This window comes from Sander lucioperca, chromosome 5 (genome assembly GCF_008315115.2).
Source record: "Sander lucioperca isolate FBNREF2018 chromosome 5, SLUC_FBN_1.2, whole genome shotgun sequence".
Classification (NCBI taxonomy): domain Eukaryota; kingdom Metazoa; phylum Chordata; class Actinopteri; order Perciformes; family Percidae; genus Sander; species Sander lucioperca.
This window is the reverse complement of record NC_050177.1, coordinates 20,437,263-20,462,216: the sequence shown is the minus strand read 5'-3', so window position 1 is coordinate 20,462,216 and position 24,954 is coordinate 20,437,263. Positions and strand designations below refer to the sequence as shown.

The following is a 24,954-nucleotide window of genomic DNA, read 5'->3' as shown; positions in this document are numbered from 1 at the left end:
GCATGTGACAGGGCTGACTGGGTTATTTCCACTGTCGATTAATCTGTTGATTATTTTCTCAATTATTGGTTTAGTTGTTTGGGCTAAATAATGTCAGATTCATTTAATAGTTGACACTAATCGATTAATCTTTGCAGCTCTAGTGTATGGGTATTTTATGATTTTCAAATGTGTACATTTTTTATTTATAATTAATGACAAAGTTAAGAAACACATTATGATGTGGGCTGGGGGTGTTGTAAAAAGTTGTAATTGCAATGAAACCTCAATACAAACATTGTTTAAAAAAAAAAAAAACGTGATTAAGTAGGCTATGTATTTGTATTGTGTGGGTATAATATAAATAAGAATATAATAATGATACAAAAAAGCCCTTATCTAAAGGTAAGTAAGTGTTTGGATACATGAAACCCTTACTCAATTCATGTTTTTGTGTAGTCACTTTACCGTGTACACGGTATGATGCTACTGTATGTTTCTATGTAGCTCTAATTATTTGAAGAGAAAAAAAATAACTTGATGGCTTCACCTGCAGGGGGCGACTGGAGCCCATGTTTGCATGGGCGTTGAGTCGCCTCTCCCCTCCTTTCCTTCCCTCCTCTCCTCCGTCTTTCCCAGCGAAGCTGCAGACTCTCTACTCTCCTCTTTCCTCTCTCCTCTCCTCTCCTCTCCTCTCCTCTCCTTTTCCCAGCGAAGCTGCAGACTCTCCCCTCTCCCTCACGGCTACATTTGGATGTGTCCCTCCTGCCTCTTCTTGCCTTCAGTGCCGAGCTCTTCTCCCGCGGATTAGCTGAATCTGAACGGTAAGGTCTACCTTTTCCCACCGGGGTCGGGTCGGTTCTCTGCCTCTCTCTCCCTCTCAATCTCCCATCAGCGCCACTGATCATTACATGTATTGACACGGCTGCATCTGCTGGAGAGACTGCGGAGCATCCTGTTGGTGCTGGTGTGTGTATTAACGTTAATATTTTCAAGTCATTTTCTAAGTGTTTCCCAGGCGTGCAAATTCTAATAGCTGTTGATACTGTCGAGATATAAAAAGGCAACCTCGCTATAGGTAGACTCACCTCTGTGTGTGTGTGTGTGTGTGTGTGTGTGTGATGTTCTTTCACCTCTAGAGTATCTCATGTTTGTTTTCCAGTGTCTGTCCTTATAAGCAACAAAGCATCCCCTCACCTTCCTGTTTGGGGATCATGTGTGTGTGTGGATGCACTTTATATTTAGAAGCTGTGAAATGAGGAACAAGGCAGCACGAGCTGAATGAATGAACATCCGTAATAGTGACGAGACAGATGTCTGTCGGTGGGATTTGAGTGACCACAGTTGTCCAAAAGGCCTGATCTTTGTTGCATTATGTAAGGTGTGACAGTGAAGCACTGAGCACCACAGAAGCATCGGTGATTATACTAATTTAACATGAAGGGTGTTGATGTACATATGCATGTGTGTTGCTTCTTAACCTTTCACCTGTAGGTAGGGCGTTGTTAAAATGATCGATTCTCCAGTTAAAAAAACGATTTTTGTTTGAGTGAAGTATCGATTAATACAATTCAGAAATCAATCTTTTAATATATGCCTTTTCAAGTAAAAATGACTTCAAACTAAAATGTTGTTGTTGTAATGTAAACATTAACCTGGTGCATTATTACAAAATATTTGAGGGTTGCTTCTTCCTTGTACAAGTTACATCATAGGTTCACTGAGAATCTCTTTTATATCCAAGCAAGATTGGTGTTGCAACTGAAATGTCCCCAACCTAATTGATATCGAATCGGGACCGTGTGGATCGGAATCGATTTGTAAAATGATTGGCGATACCTAGCCATACCTGTAGGACTTAGAGGCACACACTTTAGTTTCAATGTACTAAAGTCACAACAACAGAAGCTCTTATTTGACCTTTGCTTGGCTACACAAAGAAAGTCAGGGCAGCTGAAGCATTAAAAAGGGAGGGAGACTGGTGCCTCCATGTTCATGCATCCTCAATATTTCATGAGAATTCCAGATTAGACATCAAGTGAAGCTTGGTGGACACACGGAGGCCTTGATCTGTGCTCTGCTCCCAGATATATACGCCTGCTGAAACTGACCGAGCTTCTGTTTTCACGGAGAAAAACAAGTGGTCTGAGCGCACACTCGCAACAAGCCCGTCGCGCAAGGATGCACAGATTTCATAAGAGGCCCTGATGAATGTGAAGGTCTCGCCGTCGTGCTGCATACAGTATCAGGAGGCAGGTGGCGGCGGGGTGGGATGCTGAGCACTGGGGGGATGGGGGAACATGCTCAGGGAAGCATGTTGTTGGTACGAGCATACATTTCCTCAATCTCCATCATGGCGTCACCGCAGGGACATTATCAGCTGTTGCAGCCGTGAGCGGGAAACAACCAGGAAATGTCATTTGTGGGGGGGGGGGGGGGGAAGTGACAAGGCAAATGCAGGAATGATCCAAATGTACAGTAGGGCTGCACAATATATAGTTTTTTTTATCGTCATGTGATATCAACTGTGAAAGGCTGCGACATATCGTTAAAGACACTCAGAGATTTGACGTGTTAGTTGAAAGAAAATATCAGTAGTAAACTGCACTTTAAAATGTACCTGTCACTCTTTTTTAGTGGTGCCTTTTATAGTCAATTCAATTTTGAATTTGTTCAGTAAAAGAATGTCGGTAATGATTTACTTTCATTTGTTTTAAATTGGATAAGCAATGTGTTGTATTGTGGCAGAATACTGAAAGCAGCAGAAAGGCAGAACTGAGCACACTTTAGTCTCTGTACTCTCAGTATTTTCCTCATATCGTGCAGGGGTAAAGGAGGTGATGAAGAATATCACCTAGCATCCCTAACACCATGACAGGAAAGTCAGCAAAGAGGGGAGCAGAGATGCAGAGTTGGAGGACTTTGAATTGCAGAGATTACACATTTGTTTTGTTCCTTTCTTTCTGTCCTAATTCTCTCATTGCATAAAACTGATAATTATGTGATATACTGTAGCCTATTGAATATTACAAAGATGGATAGTGCATTTAATACATATGATCACAAGTCAGATTAGATTTTAGACCCGTATGTGCTGTGGGAGTGGAAATAGCTAAGGAGTGGTAAATGGAAGTGAAGAATATCAGTGGATCAGAGTACTTGCGCTGCACTTTTTCAGTCAGTGAGACTAGCAGCATCCTGCTCTTTCCTGCCAGGACAGCTCTCCAGAGAATTGGGAAGAGAACAAGGTTGAAATGAATTAAAAAGTTATTTTAGTTCATTATCTCAGTACTGCTTGGATTTCATCCAGCATGGGAGACTGTGAAGCAGAACATTAATGAAATCCACAGTATGAAAAAATGTGAACTTGACTCACAAAAGTAGGGCAGGTAGGGTAAAATAGGATTCCTTAAAGCCAGCAAGGGTCCATTTTGTGATTCTGAGAGATGTTGATGTTAGATATTAGCATTAGTTTAACTTCCATTTGTTTGTTTTTGTCATTTGACAAGTTATTTAGATCAAGTGGTGCCAGATATGTGGACGATCTGTCCCCAAGTTGTTTATTGGATCCTTGATATTTCTTATCTTCCATTGTCTTGAAGTATGAGCGTCATATGCCGTTCAGTACTGTTGTTACTGTGTACGCTTGTCTGCACTGCAACGATTTGGAATTGTAAATCAATTTAAGGGATGGAGAAGTATCCTGGCTGCCCGCAGCAGAAACAATCCTGTTACCATATTGCAGCTTCTCTCTTGAAACAAGACTTCATTTATCCAATTTTTCATCTCTTGACAGCATACTACAAGCAAGAATCTTAACCGAAGCTTCATCGGTTGTTTGGTTACCCAGAGGGAGTTCGTGTTCGTTATGTGGTAACCATACAGTGCTGTGGGAGACCTGAGAGGGAGGCAGGGGGGAGGCAGGTGTAAGGGAATCTGCAGTGCAGGTGCTGAGACAGCATTTAGTGTAGTGTGTTGGCCTGCACTTTAAACAACACACTGCTGTCTTTGGGCCCTCTTTGCATTTCAAAACACAGCATGTGGTTTGTAACCGATAGTATTTCCCCTCCTTGTTCTGAGCATGCAGCAAACTAATATGACACAAGAGATTTATTTTCATAAGAAGGGAAATGAGATGCTACTTCCTGCTGTGCAAGTGGATTTGTTGGGGCATAATGTGGGAGCAAAGAGATGAGGTGGATCAGTAGTCAGTCAGGTTTCATGCTAATCAGATGATGAGTCTAACAAGGACTAATAAAACAAAGAGAATTCACCAGTTTAGCTCTGCTTTCGCCGGTGTTTGGTGTTTTAAGCCCCCTATGTCCTCTTCCAGGCAGCGCTGCATGGAAGGCGCAAGGGTTAGGGATAAGGTTAGGGTTAGGTGCATTGAAGTCCACAATCGCAATCACAATCGCAGCGCTGCCTTGAAGTTGACAGTGGGGGTTCAAAACTCCATGGAGTGCTTTCGCCCCAAGCTGTTTGAAACAGGTATTTGTTTTGCGCTTCTATTTTCAGTCCTGATGACATCCCTTTTTAGGCTACTACTGCATACCTGAAATAAAATATCTTTTATTTCCTTTAGTTTTTGTGACTTGAAATAAGTAGGTAGGCACAAAAACTACCAAGGCCATTTTAAACAGTTATGACCACTATGATATGACTTTATGACTGTCTCTGTGTCCCACTCTGCAGCATTAGATGCTTTCTCTTTGGGGGGGGGTTTGGGTCTCTAAATTATAGAGTGCGGTCTAGACCTACTCCATCTGCAGAGTGTCCCGATATCATAAATATGATTTGTCACTATAAATAAAATTGAATTGACCACTTAAGTGTAAAAAATGAGAATGTTTTTTGTTAGTTTTTAATTTAATTTTCAGTTGTTAAAAGTGAATGTATGGTACCTACATGTAGCTGAACTTGACAACCAGAGCTGAATAATAGCAATTTGACGAGATGGGAACTTAATGTGCAGGTGCTTTTGAGCGTCCGGTAAAGGTCTCTCTCTACTGGATAAGAGGCCACTCAGGAAATAGGTCAATTGCAGACATCATTATGTGCTTTTGGCTAAAGACATGAAGGGAAACAGCAGAGATGGAGCAACACTGGATTTTTCCAATGTATACTAAAGAACTAATCAGAGACCCTAAATATCAGAACAAGTGAACACACCTGCTGCTAATAATCTATAGCAATTATTTCTATTTCAAGTTCAAGTTCATGTTTATTGTCATATGCATATTAGTACGAAGTACCACAGCAATGAAATACAATGTGCCTTGGCACTCTCTCAGCACCAGTCAATAATAACAATTTTAAAAACATAATAACATTTAAAACATCTAGGAATATCCAAACACAATAGACATAAGTGACTAAATTCAGACCACAGCCCTCCTTCCTGTTGTGCTATCGTTCAATAACCTTACTACCTGGGGGTAAAAACTATCCCTAAAACGTGTTGTGCGTGTTGGGATGCTCTGCAAACGTCTCCCTGGTGGAAGGTGGGAGAAGAGATTGTATGCAGGATAACTAGAATCCTGCATAATACCTCGTGCCTTCTTAGTGCTGCGTTTCCAGTACATGTGTTGGAGCGATTCAAGTGGAACCCCCATGATTTTAGATGCAGTCTTGACTACTTTTGTCAGAAGATTAAGGTCATGTGAAGTAGCCCTGCCAAACCACACTACAATATTGCCTGTCAGTATACTCTCAATTGTACAGCGGTAAAAGTTCTGTAGAATGTTAAGGGACATACCATATTTCTTAAGACCTCCGAAAATAAATCCTCTGATGTGCCTTCTTAATGGCACAGTTGATATGGAAGGACCATGTGAGGGAGTCTGAAATGTGGATGCCTAAGAATCTAAAGGTGTTAACAGTTTCAACTGGAGAGTTGTTAATAAGGACAGGTGTATGTGTGGGTTTGTTCTTTCTAAAATGACCTCCTTAGTTTTCCCAACATTGAGAGACAAATTATTTCTGTTGCACCACAAGATCAAATTACTCACCTCATCTCTGTAGGCAGTTTCATTATTGCTATTTATGTTTGTAAGATTATTTTTTGGGCATTTTAGGCCTTTATTTTTAAAGGATAGCTGAAGAGGGGAAAGAGGAAAGAGAGGGGGAATGGCATGCAGCAAAGGGCCGTGGGTTGGAGTTGAAATGCCAGCGTCGAGGAGTAAACTTTTACATATGAGCGTGCGCTCTACCAGGTGAGCTTCCCATACCCCCATAGCAATTATTAAATACAGCTCTTATAATCAGAAGGGAGCTGCCAGACCATGTGCTCCAAAACATTAAATTCATTTTGACAGTCTTGAACTCAATAAATTCCCCTATCATGATCTCAGCAGGGAAGTCAGTCCCACATGGTACAGACAGATATATTTTCCACACTTAAAAGTTCCACATCAGTATCACAGTTCCTCATGACTTCTGGTGTCTAGAGATCACTCGCTCCCATACTTAATAGTAAGTGCATTCTGTTTTGTAGATACAGGCAGTAAGCCCTCACTAGGAGAACTCCAAAAACCACCAGCAGCACCAGAGTCCAGAGACGGCCTGTCACACACATGCTTACATGTAAACACCATAAATGTGAAGCCATTCATTGCTAATGTAGTAGCAAACAGACTTAACCGCCTCCTGGTTGCCCCACAGCGCAGCATGCTGTCATTATGCCACAACCACAGAGCTCCTCTGCAAGAAAATCAAAAAGATGTTTCTTTTCGTCTCAAACAATGACATGTTGTTGTGTCATTGTCGGCTGTTTACTTCATGTTCTAGGTTTGGTAACATTTGATGTATTTACAGCAGTGAAGGGAACAGTAAGCAATGACTGATGCAGAGGGAACATGCATGGGATCATAAAGTAGACAATGCCAATGACAGTTGCAGAATGTAAATGATCTTGTTGACAATCTCAATCTACACTGCAAGGCTGATGGTTAAGCAGAAGCAGAAGACATCTAGGGCCCTATCTAGCACCCGGCGCAGCGGGGCGCAAAGCCCGACGCAAGTGTCTTTGCTATTTTAAGACCGTCCATTGACCAACAAAAACCTGGTCTAAAGTCAATAGCGCAGCATTTCATTGTTATTTTCACAGCGCATTAGTAAAATGTGCCTAGGCTTATGCACACCACGCGCTCACTATGCTTGTAACACACACAGGGAAGCGCAGCAACACATAAACATGCAAAAGGTTATAAATAAAAATATTACGGGGCAAATCCGCCATCATAATAGCAATGCGCCAAGGTACAAACGCGCCTGGCTTTTAAAGGGAACGGGAGATGATCTCTGATTGGTTTATTGCATGTTACACCCAAAACACACCTATGAATTAATGAAGACACTAAGTACAACCCTTTTGAACCATGCGCCCGGTGCACGGACCCTTTTTTCCGCCATCAAACAAAAGTGGATTTGGACACCCCCTAAACGCACCTGCGCCTTAGATCGTTAAAATAGGGCCCTTTGTCTGTTAGTCACAGACACAGGTAGAGACATTAGTGTCAACAAACAAATCAACACAAAGCACTTGACTGATTGTATCTGTGAAAAGCACTCTATAAAATACATTTTACTTACTTACTTACAAATGGCAATATCATCCAGCAAAATTCATATTGTTGGCTATAAAACAAAGACTTTTAAAGGCAGTGACTGAAATGGGCCAGTACTCAACAGTACTGAGTACCAGCACTTCTGATTTTTGTCCACATAAGTACCTTTGCTTCTAATTGTTATTAACAGTATTATTAAAAGGCTGATATTTATAATAAAACAGGTTATAAATCATGATTTGCTTAAAACACGATAAACATTTGGGGTCACCCCTACAAGATATACTTTAAAGTGCCCATATTATGAAAAAAAATCACTTTTTCTGGGATTTGGGGTGTTATGTTGTGTCTCTGGTGCTTCCACACACATACAAACTTTGAAAAAAATCCACCCATGCTGTTTAGAGTGAGATACGGTTTCTGAATGTGTCCTGCCTTCAGTCTCTGGGTGAGCTGTTCAAAATCGGCACGGCTTGTGACGTCACAAGCTGAAACGAGCAGGCTAACCGCAACCATTAGCTCGTAGCGTTAGCATGCTAACGCTAGCATGCTAACGCTAGCATGCTAACGCTAGCATGCTAACGCTAGCATGCTACCTCGTTCTCAATAGCAAAGCACTGCTACAACACACACAAGTTCACCATAATCTACAAAAGAACTACTTACATGTGCACCCTCATTTAGAAGTCTCCCAGCTAATCCTGCCTTGTAACTGACTGAAGTTGTAGAAACAGCCTTTCTTTTACTGTCTATGGAGCTAGCTAGCTGACATGATCTACATCTGAGCTACTGGGCATGTGCAGTGCAATCAAAGATAGTACAGAAGAAGAAGAAGAAGAAGAAAAGAGGTCTCACTCTGTAGCTAAAACAGAGACCAGCTGAAAAGAGGATCTGCAGCAGTGAGAGAGAGTTCTCTCACTGCACAAATATGGTGTTTTTTGAAAATTAAACCATGTAAACCTATTCTGGTACAACCTTAAAATACAATTATGAACCTGAAAATGAGCATAATATGGCTGCTTTAAGAATATAAATATATCCAAGATACATGCTATGATCATGTCATGGGGTACTGGCACCTTCCTTGGTCCAATTCAGGCACTGCCTGCAGTCATGTCTTAATTTTAAATCTGAGCACAGGATGATTATGGATTGCTTGTGACATTGCAAAAGTCTCAGTGGGGGAAACAAAGCTGTTACGCTCCATTCTCTGAGTTTCCTGCTGTGGCTGAGGAGCGGCACCATGTCGTGATCCTCTTATTTCAGTCCGATTCTTCTGCAACTGCTGAATTAGGGTGCTGGCACCTTTTTTTGGACCAGTCCAGGCACTGTTTATAGGACAGATCTCTGGTTCTCTTGATAAATAATGTTTTGTTAAAAGCCTATCTGTATGATATTCTCCTGGTATGATCGGTCAGCTTTCAGCCAGTGAAGAAAATATTTTGGGCAAATAACAAGCCACTAGTAAGGTTCTAGTTTGGCATTTTGCAATCCTACATTCATGGTTTGCTACTGAGACTGGATCAGACAGAATCCCATTCTGTCACACAGATCTGAGAACACGTGTTACAATAAGTGTTCACAGTGATCTGATTTACTCCAGAGTAGATTATTTTACTAGTTAAGTATAGAATTCAGTTACATTGCATGAAATGCACTTCAGAGGAAGCGGGAAGCTATTGAGATTTAAGATACTAATGGTTCTGTGTCTTCTACAGGGGTGCTGCTAAAAAATCTGGGGCCCCTGACAATAGTTCACCGAGGGCTCTGAATCTTTTAAAACAGCTTACACCTGTTCAATACTTGTGTGTCTGACCTCTCTAATATTTTGATATTGTAATTTGTTATCTTTTGTTTTTATACAGGACAAGGACCCAAGATGTCATGAGGATCTTCCAAATCAGATATGATATTAGACTTTCTGATTACTGGAACGAAATGTGAAAATCCAATCTAGGCTCCTGCTGTGCCACTAAGACTCTTCGATGGGTAGACAGACCTTTCTCGTAATGGCTGATTGATTTTGGAAGTGCTCTCGAGGACGCTGTAAACTCAGAGCTGTTTTCAAAATGAGCGAGCGAGGAGAGCATTTCGGTGAGAGGGAGTTAGGGAACAACAACCAGCAGGGTGGTGTGCTGGCTGAAGGGGATGCCAACGCCAATGATATCCGGACAGAGGATGACGGGATGGCGGGTGACACTGGCACGCTTTCTGGCCTGACGACTGAAACAGCACAGCAGGACAAAGTCATCATCTGGGGTACGGACTCCCAGTGTGACGACCCCGAGCTGGCTGAGTTTGAGATGCTGGAGTGTCAGGAGCTGGAGGCCTACCTGGTTGAGGATGGAGAGGACTTTGTCGGGCTTACAGACCAGAAAGAGCTTCAACAAAAGCCTTCACCATGCTGCAAAGCCAGAGTAGAACAGGTGACAGATAATCAGAGCAGGGAAGAGAGAAAGTCCATGCTGCATGGCGCCAGTGAGCAGGAATCCAATGCCTCTCGTGTCTCTGAGAGCAGGGAGGCGTCCAGGACTGAGTTAAGCTCAGAAACCGATGTTTTTGTGTCCTGTCTGTCCACCATTTCAAGCATGGACACTGCTATGGACACTGCTGGCAGGAGCCAGACAACAGACTCCTGGCACATTGCCTCTTGTCCTTACTCAACCATCTCAGAAGATGTGACTCTGGTTTCCCAGACTGGCAAGGCCTCTCAAAGAGCTGATCACCCTCCCTTCTCCCCTGGGAAAAGCACAATACACAGGAAAGATGTGGACATGAATTTGAATTCAACAGTTCACTCAGAGGATGCGGCATCACAGGCACAAGTGCGCAACAGAGTTATTCCGTGTAAGGATGTCATTGATGAGCACAGAAAGATCAATAACCAGAGAAATAAAGCAGGCAATACCGTCCCAGAGGGAGACTGTGATCAAATGAGAAGAGCAGAGCACAAGGGTTTACCCAATGCAAAAACATCACATGAAGAAAGCACTAAAATGGATAAAAGCACACAAGCTGATGAGGCCCCTGACATGAACCACGGCCCACCCACAACAGGTACAAAAGGGACTCAGTCATCAATTGAATCCAAAGCCATAAAGAAACGAGGATCATTTGATAACTCGTTGAAAAATCAAAACTCTTTTGACAAGAGTTTTAAAAAGCAGCCATCGTTTGAGAATACTTTCAAGAAGCAGCTCTCCTTTGATAACACCTCCAAAAAGCAGGGCTCTTTTGAGACTCCAGTCACCTCCGGCTCTTCAAGTCTGGAGAGAAGGAAGCCATGGGGAAGCCCCAGTCGGCCAGCAACTCCCACCTCCCCGAAAATAACTTCCTGTTCCCCCAAGAGACGACCGCCTGGCTCTCCAGCCAAGGTCCAGAGCGGCAGGGCACTGAGCTTGGAGCGCAGTGACTCCCCTCAGAGAGCATTAAGTCAAACAGTCAAACTACCAGGTAAGACAGGTTTGAGCAGTTGCATCCCAAAACCTGTCACGTGTCAGCAGAAAGAGCCTGAACCCAGGAGGTCTTCTCCTCCTCAGAAGCCTAAAAATGTCAGACCAAAAATCATCACCTACGTTCGAAAGAATCCCCAAGCAAAACCCCAAGGGACAGATGCCCCGCTGGAAGCCTCTACACTCCCACTAAGACTATCTTCTTACTCCAGCCCACCAGCTCATAAAGATCCAAAGGTTGGTCTTCAACCTAAATCCACGCCGGTGCTATGTTCCTCCAACCTGCTGTTTGACAAATATCGACAGGAGATGCAAAAGGCGGGGTACTATACTCCAGGCATGGCTGGGACTGGGGCGAAACCTCCAAGCAGCACCATCCCTCAAAGGCTGAGTGGAAAGTCGGGCAGTTTTCATGAGGATATGCCTGAGAAATATCTCCAAGAGGTGAGAAATGGACTTTTGATTTGATACACGTACATGACACAACTTCATTTATTAGTGGTTGAAGCAAAAAAAAGGTACAGTAACATGCAATTGACAAAATATCCGAGAAATGCAAAAGTTTTAACCACTTAGTGGAAGAAGGAAAAATTCAATTTCACCAATGAAATCTCAATGTTTCAAACTATGAAGCATTAACATTGAGTTGTTGAAATTGTTGACCGCCTAAATGTAAAGACACAAACAAGGCCTGTGTGCAGTCTATTAGCATCTAAGCTAACAGTAATGCCAACAATAAATGTCACAGTTGCTAAATGCAGAAGAAGTCTTGTAGGGGGTTAAGAGGCTAATCTTGGTGTGGCCCCGTTTCCTGGGATACAGCTCTTGTCTGTTGGAGTAATAGGGTGCTCTTTGCTTCTGCAGCCTCACTTTCTGATTTAGGGTCACAAAATGGGTATATCAGTACATACAATCACAATGTCACAGCCTAATGTAGTTATAAGTGAAATAATCTAGTTTATCATTGCACTCCATAATACAAATGAATGATATTATCCATATCACATCTCTATTATGTAAATATTCCTGGACAATTATGTGCAATAATTCCTCGGTGCAATAATTTGTAAGTTACACGTGCAACACCTGACATCGTTGTAGTCTGACATGTTTCAGCCACTTGTTCAGTGCTGCTGCTTATCTTCACACTGTACTTTAGTTTTGTTCAAACTGGACTTTATTTACTGTATGTTCACACTTTACTCCAATAGCATTTTCACAATCCATTGTATAGCAACACAATCTTTTTAACCTAATCTTACCTTACTTTTACACAACTTTTTATTTCTTGCACTTTAGTTATGTTACTTTATACTTTTTCTTACTCTTATTTTTGCCCAACTTAACTATTTCCCTGAGGGGATCAATGAAGTATTCTGATTCTGATTCTTATTGCCCGTCAACTGAAATATTTATTATGATAACTGTATTTGTAATGTTCCTCCCCAGCCTGTTTCCCAAGAAGGAGGCAGTGTCTACCGCTCACCCAGAGCTCTGAGGCCTCAGCTGGGGTTAGGGGCGGTCTCCAGGCAGCCTGCAGCCAAGACAAGAGTTCAACAGACAGGCCAAAGGTCAGCGCCGCCCCCAGGCCAGTGTGCTCAGGCAGCCACACCGGCTGCCCGAGGCTACCAGGACCCTGCAGGTGAGATGGTGATCTGCTGGTTTAATCGGTTCAAAGTCAAAATGTACACATGGTGTCGGCATATGCTATGTTTTTTCAATGGGATTAAGAAAGTTAAGATCAGTCTATCCTGTTGCTAAACCAAAATCAGTGTCCTCCCAATTAAGATCTGGACCCGAGGATATCATGTTTCTTTGGCATGGCTGTTGATATGTCTTCATCTTTGTACTATATGTATAATTGTTGTCTAACTCTGTATTTATTTTTCTTTTTATTTCTTCTTTTTGAGCAGAGCTGCTCGGGAACGCAAAATTAATTTCAGTGTAAACTGACAAAATTGTGTCTTATCCTAAATAAGAGAACACAGAAGCATATTTAACATGCTGCATACTTACATGCTTATGTTTCAAAACAAAGAACAGTTTGAACCCATTTAGACCACTGTGGGAAAATAATTTTATGCACACTTTGATATTCTGTGCACATCCCATCCTCTTCTTTTTGAGCTGCAGAGAAGTGATCATCTTTGGCTCGCTGGATGGTTTACCTAATCCCCCACCCCGTCATGCTTTATGGATGATGCTTGGCTTTTGGCACCTTAAACTCTTTGAAGTGCAAAGCATTTGATAGCAATGTAACACACATTCTACCCACGTGCACTGCTTATTTCTACCTGCTCACATTATAAATCATAATCTAGACAGCTTCTACATATGGTGCTCTCTGATTTATGTGCAATTTCCTCACTGAATGAATGAAGGTTGTTATGTTTCCATGTATGTGTGTCGTCTTTGTAGCTGCATGTGATTAGTGAAAGTGACATGAATCCTTTTTTTTTTACTCTGGTTTTCTTGCATATTCCCTCCCAATAAATCTTGAGCCATTATTTATATATGAGTAAATAGTCATTTTTTTCTCATTACAATGAGCAAGGATCTACTAACTCAATCTGCAGCTACTGTATAATAATAATAATCAAATCATGATCATGAAGTTATGTCAATTCAGTCCATTAAGAAGTTTAGTTACACTAAAGGGGCGCGGTCAGGAAAAAAACTGCAGATCAGGAAAGAAAACATGTTTTATCTACAATTGCCCATTTTTAAGTAATTCATGGAATTTAGGTTTAAAGCTTTAGTGTGTAACTTTTTGATATTAATGAATGTCCGTTCCATTCAAGCCGTTGCCGTCTCTCTGTATTTCTCAGTATGACTATGTTCAGAAGATTGTGGCGTCTGGTGACTTTCCCGCGCAGAAACTCCAGTGAAGATAATTACCTTTTCAGAAGAGTCCATGTTTTTTTAATCCTCCGTGTCCTCCTTGGCTACTAGCAACTGCGTGGGGGGGGGGGGGGGGAAGCTGTGTGCGATCACGGAAGGCTTGTATCATGTGGACGCGACGACAGTTTTGTTGTCATTACTTAGAATTCCTCATGGGGGCGACAGAAACTACACAATATAGCTTCAAAGATTGGATTTCATAAGATCATATATTTATTACTTTGACCTCTATACTCTTTATGTTTTGGGATCAGAATATAACCTAGAAACAGAAAGTGTGGCCCCTATCTCAGTATGGTCTTGTAGATTTACCCACTAATATTTTCCCATCTACCTCTAGGAGAGCAAAAGAGGTCAGGAGAAAGAGGTCCAGAAGCCACCCCTAAGAGCGTCCTGGTGAAACCAGGCCAGTCTGGTCTTCGTCCTCCAGGCTTCACCGCCCTGCCAGCTGCCCGTCTAGCCACCTTCGGTTTCGTCCGGAGCTCCAGTGTCTCGTCTGTGTCCAGCACCCAGTCTAACGACAGCGGTCACAGTGATCCCTGCCGAGCCTCTCAGCGTGAGTCACGCTGTTCTCCATACATTTAATATGAATTACAGTTACACACAGTTACACAAGTTTACTACTTTAGCTTATAATGTGCAACTCGTGAAAATACGTAGATGTGGAATATCACACAGACAGAAATATATTTCTGTTTGATGTGCCTGTGTGATATATCACATCTACATCTCCTCGTTAGTTCAGCAGTAGTTGTGGTTGCCCCTGCTATCCTCAGTTGCCATAGTAACAGCCAGTCACTTCCTTTCATTTTTCATTCATTTATCCCGAGTAGGAGCTGAAAGCTGCTGCACCACAGAGGTTTCGATGAAGAAATCTGTAAGTCCCTCTCCTCCCCTCAGCCTGCATACTGCAGCATTTTATCTGGATCAGATCCCAGCGCACAGTCCCAAGCTTCCTGCGGCCTTCATCTAGAGAAATCAATTCACTTGACAAGCTGAGTGTCTCTGAGTGTAACAGAGATATAAGAAATGTGTCAGAACAAGCTGCGAAATTGCCAGTTCATTACAGATTTTACTAAATATAATGTGTTCTGTTCCAACATGGAGCTACTGCAGATTCATTTGTTCAGAGTGCTGACTCAGAGCAACCACTGTGTAAAAATGCTTAGACGTACTGTGAAGAAAATCACTTTTTTCCCCTCCTGCGTTTTCACATTCATCCCCTGATCCTGTCTGAATGAGTCACAAAGTGCCACCTCAAACAGCTGTGCTGAATCAATCTTTACATTGGTAGCTATCAACATAAATATAAACCGACCAAAATCAAATCAAATACATTCCAATCACCCAAAATAGATGTCCAGAAAAGCTTAAGATTGAGCTGTTGCAGGGGGAACTTCTAGATTACCTGGTAGACTTGCGCCCCATGTAGTCCTTGGCAGCAGCCTGGGTTCAAATCCCTCCGGCGGGCCTTTGCTGCATGTCATCTATCACTATCTGATCAAATAAATTTAAAAAGACTGGTCTGTTGCACAGGCAGAAGTGTCCCTGTGGCATCTGTACTGACTGTGCTCTCAAGTGTCACCACATTTGTTCCAGCCTTGACAGCTGACTGCTGCCTTTCCCTGCTCTCCACTTTTACTTATGTCTTGTCTTATTCTGACCTGCTGGAATTCAGTTGCTTCTTTAAGCTTCTGGTGCATGCCCTCAGACTGAGGGGGAGGGGGGGGCGAAAAAGAAAACAGCTGTTGTCTCATGCAGGGTTGCCCCCCCCCCAGCCTTAACCATAGAAACTGCCTCACGTGTCAGCAGCAGTCTCTTCTTCCCTATTTATAATCTGTTAAATGAAAAGGTGGTGCCGGTGGCTGCAATATATGTGGAACAGAGAGAGTCAGGGTGTGGTATGACAGGATTATCTGTGAAGCTGTTTTTACCACCGACACCTCCGACCCAACCTCTTTCTTGCCCGTGGATCTCCTCCTCAAACTTTCCCTACAGTCAAGTCAGAAATAATGGTCTTTCTTTGCGCTTCAGCTTCCCTCCTAAAAGTCTCCAATGTACACTTTACTGGGTCATTTTGTACCATTTTTAACACTGATTCTTCAGAAAACAACCACAGCTCCAGATGCTAAGCTGCAGTCATGTAAGTGTGGCCTTCTCTGCCCTTTTATTGCCATTGTTGTCTCTGTTAGTTTCTCTGTGGAGCTGTTGTTAAATTTGTAAAGGAATTACACATTTGCTGTGTTCCTTTCAGCTGCTTTAGTGAATAGTTGGGTGTCTACCAGATAGTAAAGCGCTTTGGGAGTAGCTCAGACAGCATACACATGACTGGCAGCTTGCATGGCAGTGTTTCCCTTCAGGCTATTGGCTCTGACAGCGCTACTCTATTAGAATGCCACCGTATGCCTCCAATGCAGCCACATTCCCCGGGGATGCACCTCAGCTAAACCGTGGGACTGGGAGTGAGTACATCCTTCCATAATGAACATCAGGACGCTGGCGACATTTGGAATTCATCTGTCCAGTTAGCTCAGTGGTGTCTGTTGTACTGTACTATGTGCTACTTGGATGTCAAGATACAAGTTGAAAGACACTATGTATTAGTGTTAAAACAGTTGCAATTGGGTTTTCGATTTACACAAAATGAATCATTGAAGTTGTCTATCAAGTAAAAAAAAGCCAAACATGCATTGTTTCCTGATTCTTAAATTTAAAGATTTGCTGCAGTAAGTAAATATATTGGATTAAGTAAATATATTGGATTTTGAATTGTTGGTCAGACAAAACAAGCAATTTGAATGCTGCCTTGATCCTTATTTTGTGACCTTTTATAGACATGATATAGCTATGTTTTTTTTTTTTGTTTTTTTCTTGAAGCTGCACTGTCATATGTCTCTTTGTAGCTTTGCTTATTTAAAGCTAATGTACTTGCACTTCCTCCTTGTTGTCTGGAGTTTGAACCTTCAGGGTTGAAAGCACTTAATTGGAAGTCGCTTTGGATAAAAGCGTCAGTTAAATGACATGTAATGTAGTTATGTTAATCTGGCATGCCATGAATATTAAAGGTGCTGTAGGTAGGATTGTGAAGATCCAGGACTTAGCCAAAAAATTTGAACATCAACAACTTCTCAGTCCCTCCCCCCTTTCCGCTAAAGCCCAAAACTGTCTCCTAAGCCCCTCCCCCCACAAGGGAGAATGAATGCGTGTGCATGAGCAGTGATTGACACGCAGTTAGACACCCCCCCACCGGCCCTGATTGGTGCATCTGAACAGGGAGCGGTGAATTTTTGCAAATCGCACTACAGGCTGTAGGTGGTGCCAGAAGAGCCTGATTTTTTTTAAATTACCTGCTTCATGTAGTTCTACTCGAACATAGGGTCAGTTTCAGATTCCTGTGGATCAATCCCATCCCTGCCGTGTCCTGCAAGAAAAAAGACCACCAGACACTATTCTCTTCAAAGTCTTTACGATCCTTTGACTGAAAGGGCAATTTTGTTTTTTCGTCAATCATGTAAAGAGGACATCTGATAAAAACAGTTTCAGACCACTTTCAGTTTCACTGTAAAGTACTTTGTGCCTTTTCACAAAGAGCTTCAAAACGTGCTCCATGTTAAACGGTCACTCATTGTCTAAAATGTATCTTGAGGGATTTCCCTAAACGAACACAATACGAGAGTTCACATCGGCGTCCTACTGCAGACATGTCACATCACGCTTTGTTTTACTTTTCTGATTGGTTATTAAAAAAAGAATTGTATCAAACTAATCCGACAAAAACAAAATATGACAAATATATTTGAATATTCCCACGTTACCTGTCTGAATTTGTGTATTTCCAATATTTGCACCACACAGGCCAGACAGATTGTTTGAGAAAAGCTAATTCTATTATTGTTATTAATGTTTAATTGTATAGGAATAAATATGTATAACTATGCTACACACCGCAGCATTTATAGCCTAAGTTAATTTGCAATGCACGTCCCTAGATGGACTTTTTTTTAAAATACAATAACTCAACACTTACATAAAAGACAGTAGAAAACACGAATTTAGATTAAGAGGAAATATTGAGGAGTAAAACATACGGTAATTGCACATTCAAAGGCTATATTAAAAATTCCTCAAAAATTTTAAATAAGCTGGATTGCAACTGCACACACTGTTGTATTTAATATTAACCTGTCGGTTCTCACTTGCATAAGCATTGCATCACCAGCAGAGTGGAGTGCTTGTTGCGTCTTGCTGGTGTAACACTGGTCGAAGGATGCTTGAATCTGGGGATGAATCGGTACTGTATGCAGGTTAGAAACAAGCATTTAGCAGTGTGACTCAACCGCCAAACGTCTCCTTCAGCCAATCCGCTGCTTGGCTCAGCCTCATTTCAGTAGGACGCCTTCAGACAACAGAAGCATCTGCTGTGAGACTCTCCCAGTTACTGTCATTCCACCGGAGGTTTCACACAGGCCCTGGACATTTTGACATCAAACGTGTTTTAATTTAGTTGATATTTAATTTAAATGAATAACATTTTACTGCAATAGCTTGCCGTTTCATCTGTGATTTCAGCCTCCTCGACCCATCTGACATAATAATTCTCCGATCAGAATAAGGATATTTTAATTCAAGGGCACAACCTGTCCTTCTTTCCTCTCTGAGAGTGCTGAGGCACCTATAGGTGCAGCATTTGTCAGCAGTGTTATTGATTGAGGGGCTGAATATTTCATGATAAGTAGTTGGAGCTATCTGGTTTCCCTGGTTTCACAAACCTAAATGCTGAATTGTGGAAACAGTGCTGGAATCCAGAGACAGTTGAGAGAATATCCTGATGACATTTTGTAAAAGAAAATAACAGCGTGTAACAACTTGAGGAATCTCCTGTCCGTATGGTGGGGATGTTTGTTCTTGGTGATGTTTTTCTGTTGGACTACTCCTCGTTACAGCCTCAGTTTGTCTTTGAACCAAAGCCTTTCATATCCACAGAAAGCTAGAGGCGTAATAACAGCTGTTATGAATAATTAAGATGTTTGCAGCATTCTACTTTTTGCTAGTCTTAATGAATTTCTGCGGTTTAGAAAAAACTACTCTCCAAGGAAAGATAATGATCTGCTGATACTTGATCCAAAAAAAAAAGATCCTTTATAGGTCAGTGGGAGGTGATTCACTGGGACAAAGTAGGGACAAAATATTAATAAGTAATTTACAGTGGTATATGTACAAATTATGAAAAACAGTAATGCATTGACTAATTAAAGCTACAATGCCCCAATCCCAGGGGGTTTAATTTTTTTGCCAAACCAAATTAGAGCTTTGATCATGAGAAACAAGACTCAATGTACAAAAAATGCAATTTAAAGAGCATAATATGCAACTACCAAATTATGTTTTCACAAAGCTTCATGAACCATTTTCTTTATTTTCTGAGCCCACTTGATGGAGCTCTCTGTTCAACAAAAGGTTGAAAGCACACTGAATTACCATTTTTTTCTTTAAACCAAGACCGCCATCTAGTGGGATCATCAAATACAACTAATGGTTCATGAAACTTTATTTGGACATCACTATAATATTCCATGCCAAGTTACGTACTTATTTTTGTACTCATGGAACCATTTAGAAGGACCAAATGTCTTTGGAGTTTGTGCAGCCCTAGTCTATATCCACGATGTTCCACTTCCAGGATTGCTCAGGTTCCGCCGTAAATTCCGCCGGATGTCCCTGTTTTTGGCTGGATGTCTGTTAACTTCCCACTTTCTTTGTGTTGGCATTTTAAACTCGCTTCTATTTCTGAGGACTATGGTTAACTGCTCCTCAGATCTCTGCAGGGTAAATCCAGACAGCTAGCTATCTGTCCAATCTGAGTTTTTTTGTTGCACGACTAAAACAACTTTTTAAAGTACACGTTCCACCAAAACAAGTTCCTTCCTGAGGCTATTTTGCAGAGTCACCGTGGCTCTGTCTGCTGCTTAGCGTGGCCAATGACCATTGTGATTGGTTTAAAGAAATGACAATAAACCAGAGCACGTTTTCCTCCCATCCCGGAATGCTGTGTGGACTAGCCAGACCTTCCTCCGCAGCGCTGTGGAGGAGGGTCTGGCAATGTGAGACTGGTGCAGCCCAGTATTGACCAATACGTCTCAATTCACAGTCACTGAGTGGGCTGGTGCTGAACATTTCTACTGCCTGATTGTCACACAGCAAACAAAACAATAAGTGGAAACATGAAATGACTGAAAGCAGATGCCAGTGATGTATCCATTCATCCGTCCATACTCAGTCCTGTTCAGTGTCACAGGGTCCATGCATCCCTGTAAATAGTAACCTTTAAACATTTTGACACAATCACATGCCTATGTTTTTCTGTTCTCTGTCATCCTTCCTGCTCTGCAGATCTGGGCAGTGGCAGCGACGACACACCTCTCAACAACACCACAGCGCCCCCCAGCAAAGCCTCCAACGCTCAGAGCCGGCCTCACCCTCCCAACGCCCCCAGCCTCCATCGCCGCAGCCTGCCGCCGCAGCACTGCTCCCCGCTCGGTACGTAGCCTGAGGAAACAAGCATCTGCTGCTCACCCTTTTAGTGCTTGTTTATGTGGCGTTGCATCTCCAGCATCCTTGTTGTTGCTGTTTCCACAACCCCCCCCTGATCAAGCTCACTATGTCCTGTGATCACATGATCCTTGAGATTGGATATGTGAGTGTGTGCTAGCAGCACTGTTAGGGGGAGGTGGATTGGAATGTACATGCACACGACGACTGATGAACTGTAGCCCTCAATTCACATGCTGGTATTCATTCCTCAGCCCCCAGCCCTGTAATGAGAGCACTGTTTCACGTCCAGCATGTCATTCACAGAAAGGACTGTTTTCAATGTGTTATTTGTCTCTGTTAAGGTAGCAGGTAGACATTTACCCAGCAGGGTAGTTTACAGATGCTGGTGTGCTGTGCATACCTGGGCCTGCATTGTGTATGAACATGAAAAAATTAGAATTTATTAAGTAAACACGGTCAGGAATGACAGAATTTATGTTTTTTTGTGTCTAAACTGCTTTAGGCAATTCATTTACATATAAGATGCTCAGGCTTGTATTTTCTGTATGTTTAAATGGAATAGTTGACATCTCACCTTTCTCAGCATGTAAAATGTAAACTATTCAAATTTTGGATGCCACTTAATAGGTAATCTGTATGTAATTCAATCCAGTGGTTCCCAAACTTTTTCACATCAAGGAGTCCTAAACTGACACAAATTAGACCACAGACCCCCATCTGACAAGATTTGTTTTCCCAGGGACCCCCATCTGATAGGATCTTTGCTTTTAGATGCTTTATTACAGAAAGTATATGGAACCCATATCCAAAATAGTCATACACTCTGTCATTGTGTTACTTAGGGATGGAACAATAGTGTAAATAAATTATTCCCCTTTTTGCTTGGGACCCACTAGAACCCCCTCAAGGACCCCTGGGGGTGCCCGGACCCCACTTTGGGAACCACTGATTTAATTTATCTAATCTAAATTGTAAGATTTCTGCCACAATGCAAAAATGTGTTCCCATTATACATACTAATGTTTGAATTTCAACTACAAGGTCTTTGTCAGGGCATTTTTGTTTGTGTTTGAGATGCAAAATGATGGCCATCAATGTTACATTTAGGTGCCTCTTTGAGAATGAATAGCACGGTTGTCCCTTGTCTCGTCTCTGAAGGTATTTATACATAATAAGTCAATTTAATTATGTTGTCTTTCAGCACAAAACATCCTCGGATGACTTTACAGACAAAACAGGAATCATTATCAAAATGAGTTTTTCTGTATTTAACAGACAACGAAGCCTCTAAAACTGAGCTAGATGAGCGTGATACTGAGCTGAAAAACCACAAAGCGTCCCACAGAACCACAGAACGCCCAGTGTTCATTTCCCCAGTGGGGGATATCATTTTAGATTCGAAGAAAAAGGAATACAGAATGAAAAATAATGAACCTAAAAGCTGATTCCTTCTGCAGTGTATCTTAACTGTTGCTTAACATTGCATCCCAGCAGTGATACAGTACCGTATACTGTATATATGTACTCCCTCTCTGCTGATGTAGGCGTCTTTGTTGTTAGTGGCTGCACCCTGTGGCTCGTGTCGGCATCAGTGGATGTGGAGCATCAACACCATCCAGTGGTCAGAGTGTATTCCTGTGTGAGTCAGGAGCATCCTCAGCTTCCTGCTACAGAACCCGTGTGAACAAGTGGAGCAGCAGCTCCAGCTAGTGGCCACTGACTATACCACACTGTATCACACTGTCCCACACTGTACCACACTGTACCACAATGGACCGCACCTAAACCTTTCCTCTTTTCCATCTAGAGCTGTAATCGGGCCTTAAAAGTTAGGCCCGACAAGGCCCGACTCCTACAGAATTCGGAGAAAAGTACACTTTGATTGACAGCTTTTTAAAAGCCCAAACCCGTTTACAGCCCGACATTATTCAAATGTGCGGACCCACACAGCCACTGGCTCATTATTCTCATTATGCACATGGTCAAAAGTTTTCCACACCTCAGACCTTGCTTTCTTTGCCGTTGCAACCAAAACGTAATTTCCAGAGGCCAGCCTCCGTTTCACTTCCTCAGCATCCATTTTCGCGCTAATCGAAACGCATCACCTGACCACTCATTTACCGCGCAACCCGGAGCGCAAGCCCGAGCCCGGCACGAGCCCAAACCCGTCGGGGGGCAAAGATCTTCAGCTCTATTTCCATCAGTTCACACAGTAGGTGTGGAAATTTTTTTATTTAAGGCTGTATTGTGGTTTGTTTTGCAACGATTTTTAAAATCGATTCTTTTACCCAGAATCAATATTTTGTATTATTTTTTTTACCAATGATTCACGTAAATATTTTCTGTTTATGCGATACCGCCGGCGGCGACTACATCATATCCGTTTCCAGCAAAACAGAGCGAATGCAAAAAATAGATGTTATGTACTTTACTAATGATGATGTGCATTCTTTTTAGTGAATGATTAATTTTCATAAATGTTTCATGATATATATTGTCTCTAGAAGTGTACTATTCAACTTTTGGTTTTGTAAAGAAGGAAAAGAAATTGCAATACTCAGTACTTTTGAATCGCAATTACTTCTAGAATCGCAATAAATTAAATCGCAATACAAATCCGATCGGCAGCCACGTATCGTGAAAGAATCGAATCGGGACAAAAGCACATGGTCCAGCCAGTCTTATATAAAGTACTTGAAAGCAATACTTGAGTAAAAGTACAAGTATCTTCACAGAAAATGACTTTGGTAAAGTCCCCTTTTAGAATATTACTTGAGTAAAAGTCTTAAAGTGCCCATATTATGAAAAAATTACTTTTTCTGGGATTTGGGGTGTTATGTTGTGTCTCTGGTGCTTCCACACACATACAAACTTTGAAAAAAATCCATCCTTGCTGTTTAGAGTGAGATACAGTTTCTGAATGTGTCCTGCCTTCAGTCTCTGGGTGAGCTGTTCAAAATCGGCACGGCTTGTGACGTCACAAGCCAAAACGAGCAGGCTAACCGCAACCATTAGCTCGTAGCGTTAGCATGCTAACGCTATGGCTAACGCTAGCATGCTAACGCTAGTTCTCAATAGCAAAGCACTGCTACAACACACACAAGTTCACCATAATCTACAAAAGAACTACCTACATGTGCGCCCTCATTTAGAAGTCTCCCAGCTAATCCTGCCTTGTAACTGACCAAAGTTGTAGAAACAGCCTTTCTTTTACTGTCTATGGAGCTAGCTAGCTGACATGATCTACATCTGAGCTACTGGGCATGTGCAGTGCAATCAAAGATAGTACAGAAGAAGAAGAAGAAGAAGAAAAGAGGTCTCACTCTGTAGCTAAAACAGAGACCAGCTGAAAAGAGGATCTGCAGCAGTGAGAGAGAGCACTGCAGTACAACACAAATATGGTGTTTTTTGAAAATTAAACCATGTAAACCTATTCTGGTACAACCTTAAAATACAATTATGAACCTGAAAATGAGCATAATATGGCTGCTTTAAAGTATCTGATGTGTTCTGTACTAAAGTATCAAAAGTAATTTTCTGATATTAAATACTTAATTATTCAAAGTAAAATAAAAAATTAAAACTTTGATTATGAACTTAATGGCCAAAGGTGTGTAACGTTATCTTCATCACCACTCTGCCCTACAAAGGCAAAACGCCGTAACATCATGTTTGGTCAAAAATGAGTTAATGTCATTTTTGGGTTATTTGAGACCTCTTTTATCATGTGAATAAATATCGTGGGTCAATTTGATTGTTTTAACGAGAAAATAAAGGGCTATGACAACCGTAACATCCAAAACGATACGAGAAACCACAGCAGAACGCCGTAACAGCCGTTACGGCTCTTTGCCTTTGTTCCGGCACGCTGAAGTTGAGTTACGGTGTTCTGACTTTGTTTAGCCAGGCATCAAGAGAGATGTTACTGTGCCACCGTGATGTTACTGTACTCTGGCTTTGTCATACTGTCAAAGTTTGCCGCTTTTAATTGTCACCAAACCACGTAACATACAAATGACACATCTTTGAAATAAAGTGGGGATGGTTCAGGTCTGTCAACGTCAGTGACAGCACGGAGCTAGCTAAATTTAATCTGTGTCACGTAGCGCTAACGGTGATGCTGACACACCTCCTCACTTGGCGGAGCCTCACATCAGACGCCGAAAACCAATTATTAAATACACAGGCATCCTACCTTTCCATGCAATCCGATATAATCCATGGAAGATATAATCCATAGCAATGCACGTCATCTGCTGTATCCACAACAATCCATACGTGTTTGTATTTCCTTCTTGCAGGTGTTCATGTCAGATCGTACACAAATCCATAATAGCACTAAGCTAGTTATCACTAACGTCCGTACAAAGTAGGCTAACCTAAATGGTCGGTCAACTCTGTCTATGTTATCTCAGAGTTAAAAAGTAGTAATCCAAGTTGAGTTTGTTGACTGTGCATCTTGAGCAGTTTGGTGGCCCTTAACCCTTAACCAGGGGCGGTTCTAG

General features: G+C 41.9%; 1 protein-coding gene across 2 annotated transcripts in view; it reads left to right on the top strand.

Moving 5' to 3' along the window:
- Positions 1–575: 575 nt before the first annotated feature.
- Positions 576–24,954, top strand: part of mtus2b (microtubule associated tumor suppressor candidate 2b) — a 45,980-nt gene continuing 21,601 nt past the window's right edge. For both annotated transcript variants that reach the window (XM_031297483.2, XM_031297482.2), the window contains exons 1-5: positions 576–803; positions 9,410–11,440; positions 12,446–12,638; positions 14,238–14,453; positions 20,288–20,434. In XM_031297483.2, coding sequence (XP_031153343.1) covers positions 9,614–11,440; positions 12,446–12,638; positions 14,238–14,453; positions 20,288–20,434 — 2,383 coding nt within the window. In that variant the 5' untranslated portion in view covers positions 576–803; positions 9,410–9,613. The remainder of the gene's footprint in view (positions 804–9,409; positions 11,441–12,445; positions 12,639–14,237; positions 14,454–20,287; positions 20,435–24,954) is intronic.